Raw genomic sequence first — 23,543 nt, forward strand, 5'->3', positions numbered from 1 at the left:
TCAGAGGTACTTTTTTACTCGTGGGCGAGTGTCTCGGGCTCAGAGGGTTAAAGACCTGGAAAACACAAATGTAACCTATATTACTGTATTTGATAACCACAACCCTCATATCAAAGACTCCTATCAAGATAATATATTTTCATATATTGCTCAGCTCTACTTCCCAGTAATTGTTCAGTCTGTCTAATGGCATATGCAATAAAGGAGTCTGCTAATATGTAAAGCTGGGCTGCCTGAAACACTAACATTTATTTTCTATATTGTTTACCATTTGATTACATTCTTCATATTAACAACATGAATCCCTAATGTCCAAGGTCCAGGTCTGTTCTCATCTCTCTCCCTCCTCATTTCCTGTCACTACTGTTCAATCTAGAATAAAGTCATAAAATGCTTATAAAATAGATTTTCTTCACATTGAGCTGTCACGCACACCTCTATCCCCGTATCTTCAAAAAATATGATGCCGCTCAGCAGATACTTACAGTATAAAGGATACAATTGAATCATCAGTCTGACTCTATGTGGTCTGTCATGAAGCTACAGTCTGCTGTGTGTTTCACAAATAATGTCTCTGTTTGATGAGCGCCAGATATCCCCAAAGATCGCTGGCCAGGGCTGACTGTTTGATGAGGAGCGATTTAGGGGCTTAGGGATGAGCTTCCTTGAAGCCTGCTGGACATAGACTTTGGTCAACACAAAGAAATCCCTGTTAAGATACTGTCCAAGAGATAGCTCCAGCTCTCTCTGAAGTATTTACAAGCTAACTGCTATCTAAGCAAGGCCACAGAGAACAAGTCAAACGGGCCTGTGACCATGAGAGTAAGAGCCGAGTCTACAAACGAACAGCTGGATGTGAGCCCTTGTGATCAGGCGAGGTGAGCAGCGTGAGCACTGGGGATTGAACTTTGATCACGACAGGATTAAGCTTAAAACTAAAATGTGTTACTCACACTCACTGATTACGCAGCAAGTTGAAAGATGCTTTGGACTAATGAGTCAGTAAGTAGTAGATGTGGCTAAACTGCATAATTAGAAAAAATGAAGAACGACGAAAGGACAACGGACGAAAAAGACACGCCGGACAAAATTTAAAAAAACATCAGTATTTAATAGAATCAGTCAAAAGATGTTCTGCGGTAAACGGTGAGTAAAAAAGTTTTTTTCATGATCGGTTTCTTTGATATAAAGCTGGGCAGATACTGTGCGTTTGTATTCCTCTGTGCGAACTCACTGGTTGCTCACACTGAATGTAAGAATGGAACCCGATTTTTAATTCAAAGTTCATTCAAACGAGATGTCTGCGTCCTCAAAAAGAGAGAAAGGCAGTGCTTGTTCAAAATGACTACCGTGAAAGGGAAGTAAGAAGAAAAAAAGAAAAATATAGAGCCACAGATGGCTGGAAGATGCAGACAATATGTTGTGTGTGTGCTGTAGCAGGGTTGAATTTTATATCACAGCTCAGTCGAGACTACAGCTTTCATGTCATTTCTGTAATAATATTAAAATTAGTACACTTTATAATGGATATTTTAACAGTAGCCATGTAGGAAACTGCTCAAACTGCAATACAGCTGACCAACCTTTCTGAAACCTTTCCAAAAAAAGCATATGTGAACCTTTCCAAAATCCAACCAATTGCTGATTGTTCAGGAAATTAATCTAGCATCATGACCCCCATGAAACTGCACCTCAAATTACAACCGATCTGGCAGAATTTTGGCCCAATTCTAAAATAACTCAAGGCTGATTGGTCCGCACAGTGTCTGCTCCGCTTGAGACATTTTGCCCATTTTAATCCAGCTCTGTGTCATGGCAGTGTGGGCAATGTGTGCTGATGAACAGTGTGTGGCTTCCCTCCGTCATCTCGGCAGACCTTGGCTGCTATGGCCCGGAGAGAAGCCGCACACTGTTCATCTGCACACCCTGCCCACACTGCCATGACACAGAGCTGCATTTAAACCAGCAAAATATCTTTCTAAGGCACAGGCTGAATAGTGAACATTAAAACGTGTTCAGATTTGTTTTCTTTCATTCAAACCGAGAATGTTTTGTGCAACAAACACTGTTTAAATCATCAACAATGGGAACAATATTCTTTCACTTTCTGGGTGGTTGATCCTCTTCACTTAACAAGCACAGTTTGGGCATTAACACTTGAGACACTGCACAAGACAATATGCCACAATATTGTATTTACAGGGACTTGGCATTGACTTTTTCACCCGAGCCAGAAGATCAGTTCTTTACGTGACCGACTCACAGATTATTGTTCTAGCTTTCCAATATTGCAGACAAACGATATATGGTACATGCAAGGTTTTGAGCTTGCAATCCATAAATATCCAGGTTTAGATGTTATAGAATTCACCCCCCAACACCTTGCAGAGATGTGTAGTACCTCCTCTGAGGCTTCAGTCCTGTAATTCTCTGGTCGGCCCAGCTGAGTAGCTCCTCATAGACGTATCAAGCCAAGGCCCGGCTTGCAGTCTTGGGCGTCTCTGGGTGCTGTAGAAGAGAAAGAAGGAATGGGAAGGAGGAGCAACGAGGTTGCCAGTACAAGTTGACACAGCAGGTTTTGTAAAGAAAGTCTCTCCGGACCACTAGGACTGTTTGAGCCGTTTCCTTGGGGGACCAAGGAAGGGGCACTGAGCCGAGGCCAGGGAGTGATAGGCCTCTGCTACCAGGTGTGGGTGAGAGATCACCATGGACTTCCAGCTCAATGTCTCCATCACATCAGCTGCGTGACTGAGAGAAGAAGAGGACAAAAGAGAGAAGATACAAAGTGGAGGAAAGTGAAGAAAATGTTATAGGAAAGCAACTAAATGGACAAGTGCACAAATAAACTACTTTCTCAAGAGCTTGGGATTCTATGACTCCATCTGTGTAGAGTGCAACGCTGAGACATTAAGGATTTGTCATACCAGCTGGCAGAGCTGTTATTTACTTTATATTTTTAAAAATATTTAACACCAAAGGTTATTGTGAGAGAAATAACATCACACAAATAAAATGCAATGATGATAAATATGCAGGCATGTGATGAGAAAGTCTGTTGAGTCATATCATATCATATTCTTTAGAGAACTGGTTCAAAACATTTTTGCCGTGTGACCTTTCATAACCAATGTCTTCTTGCAACCCCTCTTCACATATTTCATAGCAAGAAATAATTTTCCCTTCACACATTGTTTCATTTCAATAGTTTTTAGAGTCTGGAGGAGGTAAAGCTTTACAGCATTTTACACCACTTGAGAAAAGGAGTGTGAGAAAAGTGAGAAAGAAATTAACATAATTTTGTGTATATTGTTATTACTTCACAGATGGGGGACTCCAACTCCAACTACCAATCTTACTAGTAACTGTTCAATAGATAATGTACTGTATATATTCTAATTTATTTTATGTATTGTTTAACTACATAAACGGTCACATGATATGGTCCAATGGTAAAAATAAATTTGTACTTAAGCACAAATTTCTTTCTACTTTATTCTCCACTACATTTTAGAGGGAGGCATTGAATTTGTTTTGCAACATTTAAATACTGCTTACACATTTCAAACTATAAATTTATGTAGTAAATACATTTTGCAGATAAGACTTTTGAAAGCAAGACCTTTACTTATTAAATATGACTTATTTGTTTTTTGTTTGTTCTGTTTAAATATTACTGGTCCTTTTCAAGACCTTTGGAACTCTTTGGATTCCCTGAGGTTGTGCACATTTAGAGCTTCAGCAATAATTAACTAATAACAGCCAGAAAGTCAAACATTTTTGGATAAATTGTGTAATTGCTGATGAGTGTTACTCGTGGTCATCATTGCCCACAGATGTTTTTCCACCAGCTGACCCTGTGGCGGTCTACAACCTCCTGGTACCCTCCGGGTGCTGGTCTGCACTATCACGCACAACGCTGTGTGGCCTTTAATGACATTTTTCCTGTTTTGTTGTGTGTAAATAAACAACAGCATGTGTGAGTGTTCATGTTTTGGCATGGCTACTCTTGGCACTTCAGTGTGTGTGTGTGTGTGTGTGTGTGTGTGTGTGTGTTGACCCTATCCTCCGTGGAGGAGGTGAACCCCTGCTTGCAGTAATGGCCAGTGTGAGGCAACAGGGTAGCAAAGGGCACAAAGAGAGCAGTCACAGCAGGAGAGGAAGGCAGAAGGAATGGGCTGAGGGAGAAGAGAGTAGGACAGCAGCGACGACAACAACAACATAAATAAATGAAGGGAGGAACAGGGGGGTGCTGCACCGAGGAAGGGAGAAAAGCAGTAATGTGAAGGTAAATTAAAAAGAGGCCAAATTAGGAAATTCAGTTAGTGGTAATCATAAAGCAAACAACCACCACTATCAATAAAAAACTACTTTCAGAAAAGCACTATATTTGTTGCCTTAAAAAAACATTTACTTTATATTGTGGTATATATATGTTTACACTTTTAGTAATCTAGTTTGGACTAAAGATTCATGTTAGACTAAAGAAAAGTGGGTAAATTATTTTCTATAAACAAAGTGGATAAGAGTGTCTGAGTGGCTTTATTCTCCACAACATCCCTGGGGAGAGTGAATCAATGAGACAGAGGTGGGTTGAAGACGACTTTTATTGTCTCGACTAAATGACTGTAAGCGGCTTGTAAAAGCTGGTCTGGAAAGATGTTGAGGTGCTACTAGGGGGAGGATTATTGTTCCTTCGTGTCGTCTGTTTTCTATATTCGTCCTCTAAATTGATTTTTGTTTTGTTGCTGTCCATTGTGTCCGCAGGAGGAGGGTTGATAACGCTTTGCCGGCCGGGAGTCCCCCGTGGCCAATTTCCCCACCACCACAACATCGCTGTGGCAAATTAAACTGTCATAACGCCCATAACCACAATTAATGACTGGGATTAGGGGAAGAAATCTGCATTACATTAACACCTTTAGGCATACGTGAGCTCTTAAGCATGGAACTAGAGAGGGAGAAAAAAGGGGAAGAAAGGGAGGGAGACAGAACCCATGCCAGGAGATGGAGTAAAGCTGTGTAGAGAGGACAGAGGAATAAACAAAGGGATGGGAAATGTGTCTGGCTCAGAGATAAAGAATTTAGAAAACAGAGGGAAGGTGATGAATTTAGCTTTTTGTTTCAACTGTGCATTCAAGTACGGGATCAATCCCCTCTCCGTGGACATAAATAGCTGTCATTGATGCTAATAGGCCCCATATTACCTAAACATGCTGCCTGCAACATGGTTAACATCAGCAGCTGAGCTTTATTGCTAAATGGCCCGATAGGATATGGCAGCAAAATGGTCCAATCTAGGGATTCAATTAAATTTCCTCGGTAGACAAAAATTGCTCCCACTGAAAATTAATGACGTCCTTTGACAAAAAGCAAAGTGTATGATTGTGTGCGTGTGTGTGGAACAAATTGTTTGCGTACGTGTGGTGCAAGTAGTTCTGGAGATGAATAATCTCTGTGCAGGCGTGTCAACTCACTAGTTGATGAAGTCCACGGCCTGAGTCTTGAGTTGGTCGGCACTGTGCAAATCGGCGAGGATGAGGATCTCTGCGGCGTTCTCCACACTCAGACTGGCGCAAAGACCATCCTCGCACATCACCTTCAGCCTCTCCAGGGCATACTGCCAACGACAGGGAGAGTAAGCGAGAGAGGGTGGAGAAAAAGCAGGTAAACTAAATTACTTAAACAGCGCTGCCACAAACCACTGTTGTTGCACTGTGTAATGATACGGAAATACAGAATTACACCACCACGGCAGCAACAAGACTTAGATTGAATAAGAAAGAAATATGGAGAAGAGAAGGAAAAGCGACAGCTATGCAGACTGAGGGGGAGTAAAGGTGGGAAATGGGATCACTTGAGAGGTAAAAAATAATTTCCACTGAGTTTGATTACAAAATTGCAAGGAACAATAATCTTCTCTCATATTTAGAATGTGTCATGCTGGCTCAACAGAGACTACAGGGGGATTTTCAATTTAGTTGGGTATTTATTAACTCTAACGATGTAAAGGAGTTCATTTAAATAAACTTCCACAAAATAAGACTTGTGCTAGGATGCTTGAGACACGTCTCAAATCTAGTAAGTTTACTTTTATCTGTAAGTGGGGTAAGGACACATCAATAATTCTCTCTTGAGACAAGCTGACAACATTAAAAACAGTGACAGATTTTTTAAAAACCTGCTGAAAATGTTTGTTCTTGAATCTTTTACACTCTTTTGACAATATTATAGCATTTACTTGACTAGGAGGCTACAGCCATGCTAGCAGTTCTGTGGGACTGAACAAGCTAAATGCTAAGGCCAGCATGCTAACATGCTCACAATAACAAGGTTAACATGCTAGCATGTATAATGTTTACAATGTTTACAGTCTTTGTTTAGCATGTCAAAGTTTGCTAACTAGCACAAAACACAAACGTGAGGCTGATGGAAATGTCATTAGTTTTACAGTAAATAAAATGTTTCTTCAAATGCCGGCAAAAAAACATCAAGGTATAACCAAAGTTCCTAAAATGAATCCTGTTGGCAGCATGAATAATGTGTGGACCAGAGTTCATGGTAACCCATCCAAACATGTCACACACACAAAAAAAGTTGTTGAATGAATATCTGTACAAAAGTGTGTGCCAACCAGCAGATGTTGAGATATTTCAGTAAAAAAAACAAAAATGCCAACATTCATGTCTGCACAAATCTCTCTCTCTCTCTCTCTCTCTCCCTCTCTACCTTGTCAGCTGCAGCCAGCAGGTCATCAGCCATCTTGTCCAGGTTGGGGGCCTTGCCTGTGTAGATGAAGCACATCATCTCTTTGAAGACATCTGGCTCCACGTCATTTATCTCCACCCGGTTCTAAACGGGAGAGGACAGGAATGGAGAATGCACACAGGATTTAACAGAATAAAAGGAAAAAAAGAGGAAAAAGGGACATGTGCTTTGAGAATCCTTCAAAACTATGCTCAGCAGTAGTGTTTATCATTTCATGTGAATATCCCAAAACCTACCTGAATTAAACTCACTCACCTTGTTTAGCACACACACAGGGACAGCCAGCCATGCAGTGATACAAAACAAGTTCCAAGTGGCAAATAAGAAAGAAAAAAAAAACTTGCACCTTCTGAAGAGTCTGAACACGTTTCAGTAATGCTACATTCTAGCACATTTAATTATTTCTTTTCAACTGATTCCTGGAAATTAATCCTGAACATTCATTTCCTTGACAGTGCCTGCAGCCAGCAAAGAAGGCTTTATCACTCGCTGGCACAGTGAAGGTAACCTGAACCTTTCCCTCCACACTCAGAGGCAGAACAAAGCAGTAAACCAATTATAATAGTGCTTTATCGTCACCACGGTGACCGGAGGCATTTTAGCAGGGTCAGGCCGGGTATACCAACAGCTTAGTGTGTTTGTATCAACTCTGACCACTCAACAGCAACATAAACACTGAGAAATAATGGAGGGAGTTAGGTTGAGTTTACAGCACGCAGTGTGCTATAGTGCCCTTTTACAGAAATACAGGTAACACACATGTGATTATGGGGTACCAAATATATTAAGCACAACTGTTACATACCACCACCTGACCCATAGCTTTGGTTCCTATAGGTTTGGGGATAAATCTGGGGTTAAAAATGTACAACAAAAATTCACCACAGTTAAGAGGGCCAGAGGGGGGTCCAGGCTTAATATTACGGGGGCACCTGTTGGCCCAAGTTGGAAATTTGAATTTGTTTGCCCCAGGAAGTTGGATTTCTGACTGGGAAAGTAAACAGAACCTCACCCCTCACAATCCAACAAGGCTGCTCAGTAGTGAAAGTTGTACGAATACACTGTTTATTTCTGTCTTACTTGTGTCACATCAAATCAGTTGTACACACAGTACTGTTAATTTTTTCTCTGTGGACATGTTGCTATGGTGTTTGTACATGCAAAATCCCACATAATGCGTTGTTGGTGCTGGTATTGCTAACAACGGCTAACCTGGCTAGAGTCCCCCACACAAAAAACAATAACGTCTAACTAAACAACTCCTATACTTGCTACATAATGCACATCAGACCTGCATGCACATACAGTATTGTTTCTAAAATTAGCATCAGAAACTTACTTAAAAATAACAACAGCCTGTGATTTCTTACTTCTATTGTTTGTACGTAATACAGCAACAAAAAGGAGGTTTGACATACAGAAGATGAAAACTTGACTAAATTCATTCTGCTCATTTTTGACAGCAAAGTGTGTTGGAGTGTTAATGGAAAAAAATGGCAGAATAGCACCAAATTGGAAATCACATGAGAAAAACTAACAGCTAACAGGGCTTCCTTCAGTATTGCGAACAGTGTCTCATAAATAAATGACGCTCCTGTAGTTACAGTGTCTAAAGTTCCCCTCTATTCACAGAGCAGCCCTCTATTAGAGTGTTGCTTTATGAGCTCATTTGTCTTTCCTATATAGAGTGCTGCAGAGGAGTGTTAACCCATCTATCTGTTTTCTCTGAATCGTATCGGGACATGGCCCACCATTTCTCCCTCTTTCCGATGAAGACACCCACTTAAACAGCAATTAAGATGCATTTCCTGGCTCTGTGCTTTATAATTTCCCCATTCGGGCCGTGCAGGCATCAATATTCCGCTGACATGACGGGTAAATCACCAAGGCTCAATCTCACCACCTCCTACCAGATGAACACAACCAACTGTGGCACGAGAACGCACGCACGCACACACGCATGCACACGCGCACACACACACACACACACGGAAACATGCAGACATGCAAACACAAATATCACAGAGGACACATAACAAATGCAGAGATGCACACAAGAGATCCATGTACAATAAACCACTAACATACATATAAAAATAAATAAACTTCTATTTAACACATCTATAATATCAGTTGCTATTCAGGGCCACTAAACAAAAACTTAACACAGTACATTCAGAGTGCTTCATTTGAGTTATTAAGAAACATTGCCATGCTGCAATACTTGACATTAAGGTTAAAACATTCTACAACCTGAAATCAGCATATTTATAAATGAACTGTGGGCATTTAATGAAGGTGTTTCTCCTCACATTCTGTCTGAGCCCACCATACAAATAACAACTGGAACTCAATCCAGTTACACAAAGCACACACACATCCTCTAAACATGAAGTAAAAAATCAAATGGACTATCAAATGGAGACATAATAACTTGAGGTTGCTTTCACTTCAATTAAAGTTTGTATGTTTGAAATAAATTTAATTTCAAGTCACTATGTTTATACTAGAGCCCAACAAATAGTCACCCAGGGCGATATGATCAGCCAAAGAATGTCATACGCAACTTCAGTGTCAGTGCTATTACATAGTTTGTCCACCAGAGAGCACTGAGCACTTCATTTCCCAACACTAAAATGTATTGATCTGTAGGATACATAACATGGTCACAAGTGATACTTATTTTTTAACTCTTAAATATTACTAGTTAACCTGATGCGCCAGATGGTTTGGCACTAGGTTTAGTGACCAGAAGAAGCCGTGTTTGAAAACCATTTGTGAAGGGGCAGGCAGGCAAAATACCTGGCAGGTGGTTGGATGAACGGTCTATCACGTTGTTTTGATTTAGGTTGTTGTTTTGAACAAACAGTTGCGGCCGTCATCGACATCTAAACCACGCCCATAGCTGCCAGTAGATCTTCATCAGACACTGATTGGTTTGGTTCGCTGCTGTTTGGACACAAACGCATTACTTCAAACCTGATGAGACAGGGTTTTGTGTGATATGTGTTCCCGTGATTCTCTCATGAAACTGCGTGCAAAGTAAATTAATATTGGTATCAGCCTTAATTGTCAGCAGGATTGCGCAAAAACTACAAAACTATTCTTCTCTTTTTTTTGTTATCATTGCGAGACGGCAGGTCTGCGCTCTCCGAGTACTCTTCAAGTAAATCTTTAAATGTCCAATTATGCCAAAATAAAACAACATGGCAGATCATCTATAGCCTCCTCCTATCACAATTCTACCCTAGAAATAGTGACATGGTTGTGCTAAAGGCAACACAGACTGTTGTTTCACTGGTATGGTTTCATTGTATCTACAACCAACACCTTGTGCCATTAGAATCATTTCAAAGACACTATAATCACAAACAAACATCTAGCTGATCTACATCTAGTAGGGATGTTAAAATTAATCATTTTAACAATGCATCGCAATGTGGACGCGGACAATTCTGCATCGATGCAGTGACAGATGATAATCGATGGCCTACTCAAATTCAGGAACTGTCCTTTTTAAGAGCAGCTACAATAAAATGGGGAGTTTATATATATATATATATCTGTCTGCTTGAATTTTTTTATAAAAACCATGTGCGGTATTATATAATAATAATGGGTGACGCATCGCTATGCATCGGGTTATTGGATCGAAGGTGGACAATCTTAATCGAATCGAATCGTGAGACCAGTGAAGAGTCACAGCCCTAACCCGTAGTGGCTTTAAAAAACACCAGATAATAGAGTTACAGTCAACAAGGCATGGAGGAACACGTGCAGACACACTTGGATGTTTTGAGAAGAGAACCCTTCCTGACGCAACAGAGAGAAAGATAAGGACAAGCGCTCGACTCACCTTCTTACTCTCTTCCATCTCATGCTCAAACATGGCACTGAACACCGGCGAGCGAGCTGAGACAGACAGAAAAACAAAAGACAAACAGAGAGAGAGAGAGAGAGAGAGAGAGAGAGAGAGAGAGAGAGAGGTTTGTTATTGTGTGTAATGTTGATGCACGGTGAGCTCTCTGATATCCGTTAACAGCCTGCCTGCCACAGGGCCAGAGGTGAGCGAGGGGGATGATTGACAGCAGCAGAAGCATCGTGTGGAAAAAGACAACTGCAACTCCGCCCTGCTGACAGACTCATGACAACCTCTAAGGCGTGGTTAGTCAGACTTTAACACTGATCCACTGACTTGACTGGAGCTTGTTTGATACATTATGCTTTAATTAAGGTCTGTCTTCCTGTTTTGATCACATGGGCGCCTGCTGCCACTCAACATTCTATCATGTTAGCATAGAGGAATGCTGAGGGTGATTTTAATAAAAAAATAAAATAAAATAAGAACATTTTTCAAAAGAAGCAGATATGTTTGAAGTGGTTTTTACCCAGCCTTTATGTCCTTGCAAATCCCAAATTTGTTCTGTCACATGCTGCAAGAAGACACTGTTAACGACAGTCTACAAATCCTCTTGAGGCAAGGACAGTCCACAATAAGAATCGGTTAACAGCAAATATGCAGCAAAGTGAAGACGAAATGCAAAAGAGCAGCTGATTATGAGCCAAAGTCTCTTAAAGAAATAGAAAACGGTTAAAAAGAGTGTTTGCATTGCAAATGGTATTTCAATAATCCGATTTTACCCACATCTTATCATACTGATTTGATTAAATCAGACATTGCAACACTTTTTTAACACAAATAAATTCACAGTTTAAATAACCAGACCTAGTGACCCCAAAGTACTGGAGCTATTGATAAAAAAGTACACGTGGATGATTAGGCGTTTGTGTCGTTATTCCTTAACAGGTGAGGTGACCAAGAACTTGCTGCCAGTGTCCAGACACAACCACAGCTGGAGGGGTGATATGTTAAATCTTCATCACAGACCGTCATGCTAACGGACTAACTGATCCAACCACAGCACTTCCAATTACGAATATCAGTCCCACTTCTGTTACTCAAAATGAACTGCTCTATGATAATTCTGCATGCCTAAAATAATCACCATATCTTGTCTGTGTAGTTCTGCTTAAGGCAATGACACAGTGTATTTTCTCTCTTATCATTGCGGCTGTGACAGCAGTTCGTTTCGGCACAGGCTGAGGATGACCAGTGTCGTCCTCTTCTGATACGGTTGACTTTGTTTGATTATGTGCTCATTGAGTAACACTTTACATTACTGTTCACTAATGAAGGCTTAATTAACTAGTGATTACATTTTAACAAATGTTTCAACAGATTATTAAGTACATGTCAAAGTCAGTGATATGCTATTAATTTAAGTATGCAATAATGAGTTATCAACCTCAAAGCTAGCTACCCATTTAATTACTCAATTGGAAACGTGGTGTCATCCATCAACCCTGCACACGCCACAAAAAAGTGGAATACTAATAATATCAGTAAAACGTAATATTATGAATAAGTTAACAATGGGACATAGTGGTTATAAGATCAGCAGCACCTGCTGCTTCAGTAGTAACGTAAATGATCAACTAAAGAAATAATAAGAATAGATATGCAGGGGCTCACGGGAAAGACTCACTTCCAACGTCAGAAACTAAATTTTAAAAAACAGTGTTAGCTATCTAAATCAATCCAAATCACTTTTCAGTTAGTGTCAGAGGGAGCAGGGTAATATTTGGTATTACCACACATCAGTGGCAAGATTAAAATGGTAGAAGCTCAAAAGTTGAATGGACGCTTAACTGAGTATTCAACTGTCAGGGTTCTTTAAGGGATCAGTGAAATAGACACATATATTATACTCCTGTTTTCTCTGCAGAGGTAGGTGACCCGCCAACTTATGGTTAAAGACAGCTGATTTGAAGAAAAAAACGTTACCAATGATCTTGCTGTCAGAAAATATAAAACAAAACAGAGGGAGTGTGTTTGTCTGTGAAGAATCTCAGTCATTCAGGTCATAAGACAGCTTGACGTGTCTACTACTGTAGATTCTTGGTTCTTTGAAGTTACCTACAACTACAGTACACAGCATGCCAATACATTTGCAAGACAATCATATGTCAGTCAGAGTCAGGGACATGATGTTGCTGCCAATCCTTTTGTCACATATCGGGTAATCTCTATAAACACATATCTGCGTATAAATACAGAGTCTTCCGGTTCTGGTTACCGTTTGTAGTTCGAGTAGAATTGACCAATCCCCGGGTGCCCAGAGAGCTCAGTTGGTAGAGCGAGCGCCCATATATAGAGGTTTACGCCCAGGTTGGTCTCTGACCTGGGGCCCTTTGCTGCATGTGATTTCCCCTCTCTCTTCTCTTTCGTGTCTTCAGCTGTCCTATCAAATAAAGGCCTAAAACGTAAAAAAAAAATCTTTAAAAAAGAAAAAGAAAAAAGAGTTGACCAATCCCGTTTGAGCAGGTTTTAGTTGCATGCAGAAACAGCCCGTGTGCAGCATTGGCTGAAATTCAATGAAATAAGTTTTTTTATTATTGGTTTGTTTTTATCTGCATTTATGTCACAGATATGAGTGTATAGAGATTAGCAGAAATGTCGTCTGAACCTAAAATACCTACAAAAAGTATTGTCCCGGAGTGTAATCAATGACAGGCACATGGAAGAGGAAGTCTTTGCCTGGATATCTGCTGGCTACAGCGGAACCCCAGAATAATTGGCCGTTGCCCCCAGAGGACAAACTGCCTTCAGGCCGATAGCCGATGGGTTCTGGGATTTCATATCGGTAAAAGTCACCAACTGACAAAAAATTATTTAAAAAAAAAAGTTAGTGTAATCATGAATTAAGGACTGCATCCAGAAGCACTGAAACCAAACTTAGCAGTGAATGGACAGGTAGAACTATGGGGACAAAACCTACAGTAAGTCTGTCTGGTGCAGCTCAATACTGGTGAGCTCATACTGCAGCAACAAAGAGAAGGGGCGGGCGAGAGAAAAAAGTCATAGAAAGTGAATGGAGGGAGAGAAGAGAGAAAGAGAACAGTAGACAGGAATGGGGAGCAATGGGAACTGAAAGAAATAAAGAAGATAAATAAAGAAGACTGAATGGAAGGACAAATAATAGAGGGATGTCAACACAGAAAAGAAAGAGAGAGTGAGGAGAGAGGAATGATAGGAAAGTAGGAGGAAAACAAAGATGGGGGAAAGAGACAAGAGACAGAATGAAAAAGGGAAACATGAAAGTGAAAGGGGGAATATTGAGAAAAGGTAAGGAGGATGTAGAAAAGTAAGGGAAGGTAAAAGACATTTAGAGAGAAGCCAGAGTGGTATGAAGATCACATTGCCAATGTGAAGCCAATTTGAGCTGCTCTCCCTCCTTCGTTTGATCCCTCTCTGTCCGTCTCCACGGCGATTAACGTCCAGGAGAGTTGTCACGGGAACGGCCGAGAGGAAGAATAACGAGGAGGAGGAACGTCATCTGGACCAAGTAGAGCAGAGAGAGAAAGACATGGGAAGACCCCAAACCACAGCAGCACATAATTAAAATGGCTCAACACACACACATTTCAACAAATCCAATAATGAACAGCCTCTACTTCCCTCCACAGGGACACACAGTTCACTAGTTTCCTCAAACCTTTCACTATATGATGCGGTCTATCATTAAAGTGCCAATATCTGCACCAAGGTGTTCACCGTGCAACACCATGTGAGTGCCAGCATAACAGGGTGTGGTCAATATGTGGACTCTATAAAGACCAACAAAGACTAAAGGTGCCAATAGCTGATATATTGTATGGATATTCAATGTATTCAAATGTAACCATCACTGTGGCAAACAAAAATTATTCATTAAAATGAAAAATATGGTGAAATATCTCCCCCGGAATTGAATTCTCATCACAATAGGAAGGCGTCTGAAGCAGCATTTTGACCGTATCTAAAACTCTCAAATGAAACACAGGATGACAATCATTAACTCCCCCACATATCTTAAAACTATTTGGCAACTACTAATTAAGTCAATCAACAGAATTGAAACCCAAAAGAGAATGAGACCACCAATTTTGATAACCTATTAATTTAGGTCATTTATGAAGCAGTAATGCCAACGAGTCAACTGATTCTAGCTTCTCGAATGTGAGGATTTGCTGCTTTTCTTAGTTTTATATAGTTATGATTTCAGTGTCTGAGTAATATGAAGACTTCACCTTGGACTCTAATTTTAAAAGTGTGATGAGCCGCTTACTATTTCCATACTGTAACCTCCGCTCTTCCAACACAAACCTGCTCTCCCCACCACTCAGGACCAAGCACCGTACCTGGGGCGACGGAGCTTTGCCCATCACAGCCCCCTCTCTCTCTGGAACTACCTACACGTACACATCTGTGACTGTACTGACCTGGACAAATTCAAATCACTATTTTCAAAACATACTTCTTTAGATTAGCCTTCACCCTCTAATAATATTACATTTCACATGCTGTTATTCGCTGTTATTTCACACGCTTTTAATGTGTTTAATGTACTGGATTTACTGTAAAGAGTCTTTGAGTACTTTGAAAAGTGCTTAAATAAATAAAATGTATTAGTTTCTGCTTTACTGTTAACAATCACATTATTTTTCTCATAATGCCTGTCAGAATATACCTATTCACTCTGTCTAAATCTCTCTGTTTTAGCACCTGTCTCTTTGAGCCCCCCTCCCGTAAAAAGCCAAGTGGGCTCTGATTGTTCAGTGTTTCCACGACTTCAGTGTCTGTGTGCTCGGAGCATGGATGTTTTATATCAATGGGATACCGGATCCCAAAATGGTGCCTATTCAGTTCAATGGAGTTGCTTGCCTGGCACAAGATTTCGGGTTTACTTCCGTGACATGCAGCCCACTGAATATGGGCAGTAGTGTTTCTCCCACTGGTTTACGCTTGGCCAACAACCTTTACAATAGTGTGACGTCACTCACTTTCCTCAGCAAGAAGAAAGTTTATCAAATATAAAAAGTCCATAGATTAAAGATTCAGAATAGAAAGAGTCATTCCTGGGGGCCTTGCTCGGAGTTAGGCTTGGATGATCACTTAGAATTTTAAATCGTCAAATCGTGGTTGCTTGAGATGGCCGATTGGCGATCTGATTGCCAGTCTGACAGGGTAGCTACATGGAACACATGATTGGACATAATATATTATACATATACGCGGAGCGGCAATGAAACTGGCTACACCGGCCTGGCTGTCCTGCCTCCTGCCTGGCTGACGCGCAGCATGTGTGAGCATAGTTCATGTTCTTCATTACAGCGGCTAATTATGCACTTTACATTGAACACACCTATTATTTTTTTTAATTTTCATAGACAGAAAATCTGAAGTTGAACAAACGTCACGTTTTTATTACCTGAATGCTAATTACAAGTCTTTATTAGTGCTATCAAACGATTCAAATATTTAATCACAATTAATCACATTAATGTCATAGTTAACTCGCAACTTATCGCACATTTGACAAGTGTCCCTTGATTTCTTTTTGTCCCATTATTTTTTTTCAATTTAATGCTCTTATCAACATTGACAAGTGGATTGTTTTTTTTACTGAAAACAACATTGGCATATAGCCTACTGTAGTGTTCAATCTCACTCGTAAGATTCTCACTTGGGTGGACAGGTTGGTTCAGTGGTAGAACGGGGGCACATGTACTCAGAGGTTAATGCCTCAACGCAGAGGTCCAGGGTTTATATCCAACCTGTGACGATTTCCTGCATGTCCAAAAATGGTAAAACTACTTTGACGAGTGGGGAATTGGCATCAGCTGTATGCTTGGCCATCAAGTGGTATTTCAGACTGGACGTGCTGCACCATCCACTCAAAATGTAACGCTACAACTCTTTGGCAGGCTCGCAAGCCCAAACAAGTGTGTGCGGCGTGCCTGTTGTTTTGTTTCCGGTCTAGCTAGATCCGGTGGGTGTTTTTCTAACGTTACTAGTTGTAGCAACAGCATGTGTAAAAACTACAAAGTTTGCTAGGCCAAAAAGAACGTTAATCTCACGATAAAAAAATTGAAATGGGTTTGCGTTAACGCTGTTAATAACGCGTTTAACTGACAGCACTGGTCTTTATCCATCACTTTAGATGTGATTAATTAAAAAGGATATTCTCACCTGCCAGGATGGCTTTGTGCGCCTGGAATTTCTGTCCGGCAACACACAGGGCGCAGTCAGTGAATCGAGAGTTTTCCCACAGATCTCCTAGCTCCTCAGCCAGCCTGCAGTCAGGAACCTTCACCATGTTCATTGTGTTCTGGCCCGAGATGTTTACAGAGTCCTGTACCACACTCACCTAAAAGAACACAGAGGACATGAGTAAAAAGTAACATTGCATGCCTTTATGCATTTCATACATACATACAGACCAGCACAATCATACATACATACAGTGGTGTCAAAAGTTACATACATGGTTAAGGGACTAAAAAGAGGAATAAAAAATCATGTTTTGGAAATTTATTTTAATACCTAAATAAAAAATGAGGTAAAATCCAACCTTTAAGGACACCAATTTTCTTTGTGAATGAATAACGTATTGTAAAAATAAATGTTTTATTTAAAATACAGGGGTCATAAGTCATACCCCTATGTTAAATTCCCATAGAGGCAGGAGATTTATTATTAAAGGCCAGTATTTTCCTGGATTCAGGATATTATGCATCTGATAAAGTTCCCTTGGCCTAGAATTAAAATAGCCCACATCATCACAACTCTTCACTGCTTAGAGAAGGCATGGTTTATTTCAGTTAGACTAATACCTGGTTGATTTGCATTGAGAGATGATTTTAGAAAAGTATCCCATGCCTATCTTAAGCATGGTGAAGAGTATGTGAGGATGTGGGGCTATTTTAATTCTAAAGGCCAAGGGAACTTTATCAGGATGCATATATCCTGAATCCAGGAAATAATCGGCCTTAATAATAAAAATCTGCTGCCTCTATGGGAATTTAACATAGGGGTAGTATACTTATGACCCCTGTATTTAAATAAGAACATTTATTTATTACAATACGTTATTCTTCACAAAGAAAATTGGTGTCCTTAAAGGTTGGATTTTACCTCATTTTTTAATTTAGGTATTAAAATAAATTTTCAAAACATGATTTTTTTATTCCTCTTTTTAGTCAACTTAAGCATGTGTATGTAAACTTTTGAGCACCACTGTACATACAGAACATACATACAGTAGGAGTACTTACACACAGTTTTAATTTTAGGGTGAACTGCTCTAAACATGCAATGTCCATAAAAAGAAAGAAAATCAGGTAATCAAACATGCTGTAATGATAAATGTGGTTCTCGCCTCTGAATCATACATCAGAAACTCAATATAGAGGCTATTCAAAGACAACATATTCCTCCTTCTTATCCAATCAGATTGGCTCCGCTCTCAAATAAGCCAGAAAATAGCTTTGAAGTAAATTTGTGTGTGGTGTGGTGGGTGTGTGTGTGTGTGTGTGTGTGTGTGTCATGAGATTTTTCTGTATGTCTTCCGCTGACTTCACCACCTGTCCAGACAATGTCACCAGACTCATTTATCTCTCAACAGGACTCAATGCGCACACACACACACACACACACACACACACACACACACACACAAATTACTAAGTAATTTCCGCCAGCCTGGGTTGAATGACTTGCGGTTTTGTACCTGCTTGCTGTGCCATCTAATCAAATATCAGGTAGTTATCCATAGCCCTGCTAAGAATATATTTAGTTATTTCAAATTTAGAATTAAACAGTCTGATAAATAAAAATATTATGCTAATTCCTAGTGAAAACTAAATTCTTGATGGATAGCATCAAATGCGTAATAAAGTGCGCAGAGTTGTACTCAAGGTTTCTGAAGTAATTTAACCAATAACAATGTTAGGCGATGGCATGTTAGCGTACTTCTAATGCTTGTATGTGTGTGTTATTTATGTATTTTACATCAACCGTGTTCAGCACTTTGGTCAACTGTTGTTTTTAAATGCGCTATAGAAATAAAATTGACACTGACATTGACATATATATACTTCTGCTTTGTTCACATGGTCTTTTCTGTGATTAACATTCAAACAATGCAAAACATGATGAAGATGTGATAACACTTGCTGCTGAGGCTCATGGATACTGTAGTGCAAATATTTTGCCCAAACTAACTGGAAAGAAAAGAACTTCTCTTCATGTTGACAGATTACATTTTTGACGGCCTTAACATAATCCAATGGCACTTTAAAAATCCTGTGTTTCAGTGTTGAGGATAATTAAGGTGAGACTTTAAAAAAGGTAGAACCAATACTTCTCCTATGTAGCTGATTTAGTAGGTTTGTACAGGAACATATGACTGTAGCCAGAAACATTAATCATAACTGTTAATTAATAATTAACAATTAGTCACAATGTCAATCTGTCAAAAGTGTAAAGCCTAAAATATTGTTGAATAATGACAGGTTACTTTGATTTCCCATGATTATGGTATTACGATTAAAACAACATGAAACATGTCATCTATAATAAGGAGCAGCCTTTTTGAATTATGACAGACTCAAGTTAAAGATATAAAAAGAAAAAAACTTTTTCTATAAACTTCAAAAACATTTATATGTTTTCAATCAATTTAAAGTGTTTTTTATTATGTTTTGCCCATCCACACAAATTATGTTATTCAGGGGATTAATCAAAAATTAAACCTAAAGATGTTTTTACATTATCCAGTACGTTGCTGCAATGGATTTAATTGAACTATGAATCTGTTTAATTGGTTATTACATTCTGCACAATTAGCCTTGCCTGATCAGAGATAACACCAGAGAAACAGAAATAAACATGAGGATAATCTTTGTCGGTTTTCATTGCTGACATGTCCTGAACACATTCAGTATACTGTTTTCAAATAAATGCTGAAAATCCCCACAAAGTGACCTTGCTGTTAAAGCTTCAGGGAGGCTGACATCCAAAACTCCACAAAAAACATCTCTCCTCGTTCATCCATCTGCCCGCCTATTCGTCCAATAGCACATCCAGCCACCTATTCAACTAGCACAAAAAGAGTCCTAGTAAAGGAGGAGAAGCACATACAATAGACAAGTGCGTAGCAAGCAGGAAATTGAATGTCAAGGAGCCTTGTTTGCTCCTGATCGAGGTTTGAGAGTAAGCCTGAAGGGGGCAGAAAGACAGAGAGAAAGAGAGAAAAGAATGTGAGAAAAAGAAGGAGAGAGAGGGGGAGATATAGGGATAATACAAAGGCAGCAATAATACAGATGCAGAGATACCAAGAAGAGAATAGAGAGGCCGTCATACATAAAAGGCGATGGGGGGTGGGGTGTGTGTGTGTGTGTGTGGTGGGGGGGGGATGAGCGAGCTATTGGGGGGATCTACATTTGGATGTCCTCTCGAAAACAGCATCTCATTTCTGGCAAAGAAATGACAGGGACATGTGAGTGAGAAGAGAATGTGACTTTACTAAAGAGAAGAGCATTCTGTGTGTGTGTGTGTGTGTGTGTGTGTGTGTGTGGTGTGGTGTGTGTGTGTGTGTGTGTGTGTGTGTGTGTGTGTCTATTAATCACACTCCAGGGGGATGCGGGTCTGACTGACTGATGTCCATCCATCTGCGCACACAGACACACACACAGGAATGCTCACACACATACATTCACATGAGGGAGAGACAGTCCCACGCACAGACACTGATAATCATAAAACACTGATTAGCAGTACAGAAAATCTGGTAGAAAGGGAGCTGTGTTAGGTTGGAGAGGAGAGGAAGAAAAACCACAAAATACAAACAAGAGAGACAGACAGACGGACAAAGAGACAGAGGGCAGAGGACAGAAGTTCAGTCATCTCAAGTTGGAATGAAAACTGGCAATTAGGAGGAGGAGGAGGAGGAGGAGGAGGAGGAGGAGGAGGAAGAGGAGGAGGAGGGCGGCGGTGAGTCCAGTGCTGTGCCCTGAGTACAAACTGAAAAAAATAAACAAGTGCTGAAAAGCGAATTGGAAGGGAAGCCAGCGAGCCTGGTCAATGCCTTTCGGTATAAATAGCCCAATTAGCATGGCGGAGCAGTCGCTGGGCTCTCAGATGCAGCGTGGCAGAGCCGGTCTAATTACTGGCTAACTTGACCAATTATTCCACTGTTTAACCAGGCAGAAACTAAATCACAGCACCTGGTTATTTAGACACACTGGCTGCCCTGACAGTCTTCACGCCATTAGCTGTCATCTTCAGTCATTGTCAACCTCCTCCTCTCGCTCCCTCAAACACTCCTTTTCATACTGGAAGAGTGGACAGAGCTGTAAGCCATTTTAGCTGCATTTGTAATTGCAGTATAGACTCATCTAGAATGTTAGTTTGTTCTATGAATTTAAACTAATGGCTCATACAAAAATGTGTATTTTGTATTAGGGCAAATTCTGACCTGATAGTTTTGGGGGTTACCAAAGTAATTAGGAATCATCCAGTGGGGGCTTTAAATATCATTGACAAATGGTATCCAGCCAACAGTGGTAAAATATCTTAGTCCCAGCAAAGTGTTGAACTAACCAACCAACTGTCTTTTATTTATAACCCGGTGATGTTAATTATGATGATGACAGAAATACATTCTGTGTACAACCATAGGTAAAAAAAAACAACAACAGTAATGAAGAATCATTGCCGCTATATCACCACAATCATCATTTGTTTTGGTAATTAAGTTCCCAGGATAAGTACTTACTGAAGCGCTCGCCTCCCGGTTAGTTCCTCAGACATCAAGATGGATCTGTCGTAAGCTCCCTCTCAACCCCCCAGGCAAAGCCGAGTTAATATTGAGTTTTGGTACCCAGATGATTTATTCATAAAGCATCAATCTTTTCTGCCTGTTTATGTGTTTGTTTATGGATTTACAGTGTTTTGCCATGCGTGAAATAGTTTGAAAAAAAAAAAAAAAAAAAAACTAATCAAATGATATATTTACTAAGTTATGGAACACTTGTTCTTTTACATCCCAAGTTTTATTTTTCTCTGTTCAGTCCTATGCATTCTCGCACACAGGCAGAGACATGTAGATACCCCGCTCGCACGCACACGCACACGCACACGCACACGCACACGCACACGCACACGCACACACACACACACACACACACACACACACACACACACACACACACACACACACACACACACACACACATCTAAGGGATTTTTCTCTTAAATTAGCAATATCCATTTGCATGAATGTAATTTAAATTTAGCATATTGCATAGTTTTACTGACCTGATTTGGGGCAGGCCTTCTTGTAATATGAGGCTTATTGCTGCTGACTTCATAGGTAACTACATGGCACTCAGTATGAGTGGATATCTCTACTAACTCAATGCCAAAAAGACTACAGTATGCAGTCAAGATATGTCCGTTTCTTCTAAACCCCCTTACCGCACATTTTATTGACTGTCAACACATGGTGGTCAAATTTAAGCAACTTAAAAGCATTGTAGGCTTTTCATATGAAGGATTTTATTCACATACTAGCTTTGGAATATATGTTAGTAGTGGCCAACATGATAATAAGCACCTGTTTGATTGGGGAAATAATGGAGAGCTGCTGCTGCTGCTGACAGGCAATGCACAGTGCCTAATGATTTTACCAGAATCTACATAGAAGGGTTTCGGGGACAGATGACCAATTTTTCCACAGACTTGTTTGTAAATGAATAAAAAACAAATCTACAGAATAAACAAACACAAACTGACAGAACGAGGTGGCAAAACTGCCCAATTCCGCTGGCAGAGGCAGGGTCAGACATTAAGTTTTGGAAATAGCAGTCAGGTTGGCAGCTATTACCAGACTGCCAGAATGGCAGCCGCATTTCAATAGTTTATAATTAGAGTGATAATGGTCCTGTGTAATTACACTCCATATTTCAATCATGAAAACTGATACCAAGATTAGCTCAACATATTTAATTGCATTATGTGCCTGTTGCAGCCCACTGTCACTATTTGTTTAATTTTTACATTCACCCTCTGCACTTTATTACTACCTGTCTTTAATTCAATTTGGTCTGTCTCTATATAGGGTCTACTGTCTTATTGACATGTTATCACTGGATTGTTTTACTCCACACTTTACTTTCACTTTTTTATTTCCAGCAGAGTAAATCAATGCCACAACAGCACTCTAATTTGCCTATTTAAAGCTTCTATACTCTATACTGAGTTTTGGATACACATGAAACATGTTTTCAGTCTTTTGCAGCATTAACTGCAGCTGCTTGGGAGGAACAAAACAAATGTGTTAAATGTGTTAAGTTAAGTTTCAAGGGAGATACTCACACAGATATCACATATTTGATCTCACATTGAATATCTTAACAAGGTGGATATGTATTGGCTAACAAATGAGACAAAGGATGAAGTGACCAGTAACTCCAGTATTTTCGTGAAGCATAACATATATAAATATACACTCAACATACACGCAAACACTACAATGGTTTGACAGATCTGTGATTCTTTAAACTTTGAACCTTCCGAGCCCAAAGCTCATCATCATGAGCTTTTTATAATGCACAACTGGCCTTCCACTCACCAGCCAGCCAGAGTAAACAGGCTCCATGTCACAGACTCCCTCTGCAGCTCTCTTTCTCCTTCTCCCTTCTCTTTTCATCCTCTCCACCTGCTTTTACATGTTATTGCACACCAAAAACACTTAGAGCAATGACAGGATATTTGAGTTAGGATTCTGAGTTAGCCGCCCTCTGGCAGCTGCAAAAGGTGACTGGCATGATTAAAACTGAGAATAACAGCAGAATCTGATTTGTTCCTGACACCATTAAACAAACATGGCCCC

At 40.0% G+C, this 23,543-nt stretch overlaps 1 protein-coding gene across 2 annotated transcripts in view; it reads right to left on the reverse strand.

Annotated features, from left to right (window-relative positions):
- Positions 1 to 23,543, reverse strand: part of spop (speckle type BTB/POZ protein) — an 85,724-nt gene continuing 62,181 nt past the window's right edge. For both annotated transcript variants that reach the window (XM_032537022.1, XM_032537023.1), the window contains 5 exons: positions 16,838 to 17,015; positions 10,622 to 10,677; positions 6,727 to 6,849; positions 5,475 to 5,617; positions 1 to 2,748 (listed from right to left, as the gene is read on the reverse strand). In XM_032537022.1, the coding sequence (XP_032392913.1) occupies positions 2,604 to 2,748; positions 5,475 to 5,617; positions 6,727 to 6,849; positions 10,622 to 10,677; positions 16,838 to 17,015 (645 nt within the window). In that variant the 3' untranslated portion in view covers positions 1 to 2,603. The remainder of the gene's footprint in view (positions 2,749 to 5,474; positions 5,618 to 6,726; positions 6,850 to 10,621; positions 10,678 to 16,837; positions 17,016 to 23,543) is intronic.

This window comes from Etheostoma spectabile, chromosome 15 (genome assembly GCF_008692095.1).
Source record: "Etheostoma spectabile isolate EspeVRDwgs_2016 chromosome 15, UIUC_Espe_1.0, whole genome shotgun sequence".
Classification (NCBI taxonomy): domain Eukaryota; kingdom Metazoa; phylum Chordata; class Actinopteri; order Perciformes; family Percidae; genus Etheostoma; species Etheostoma spectabile.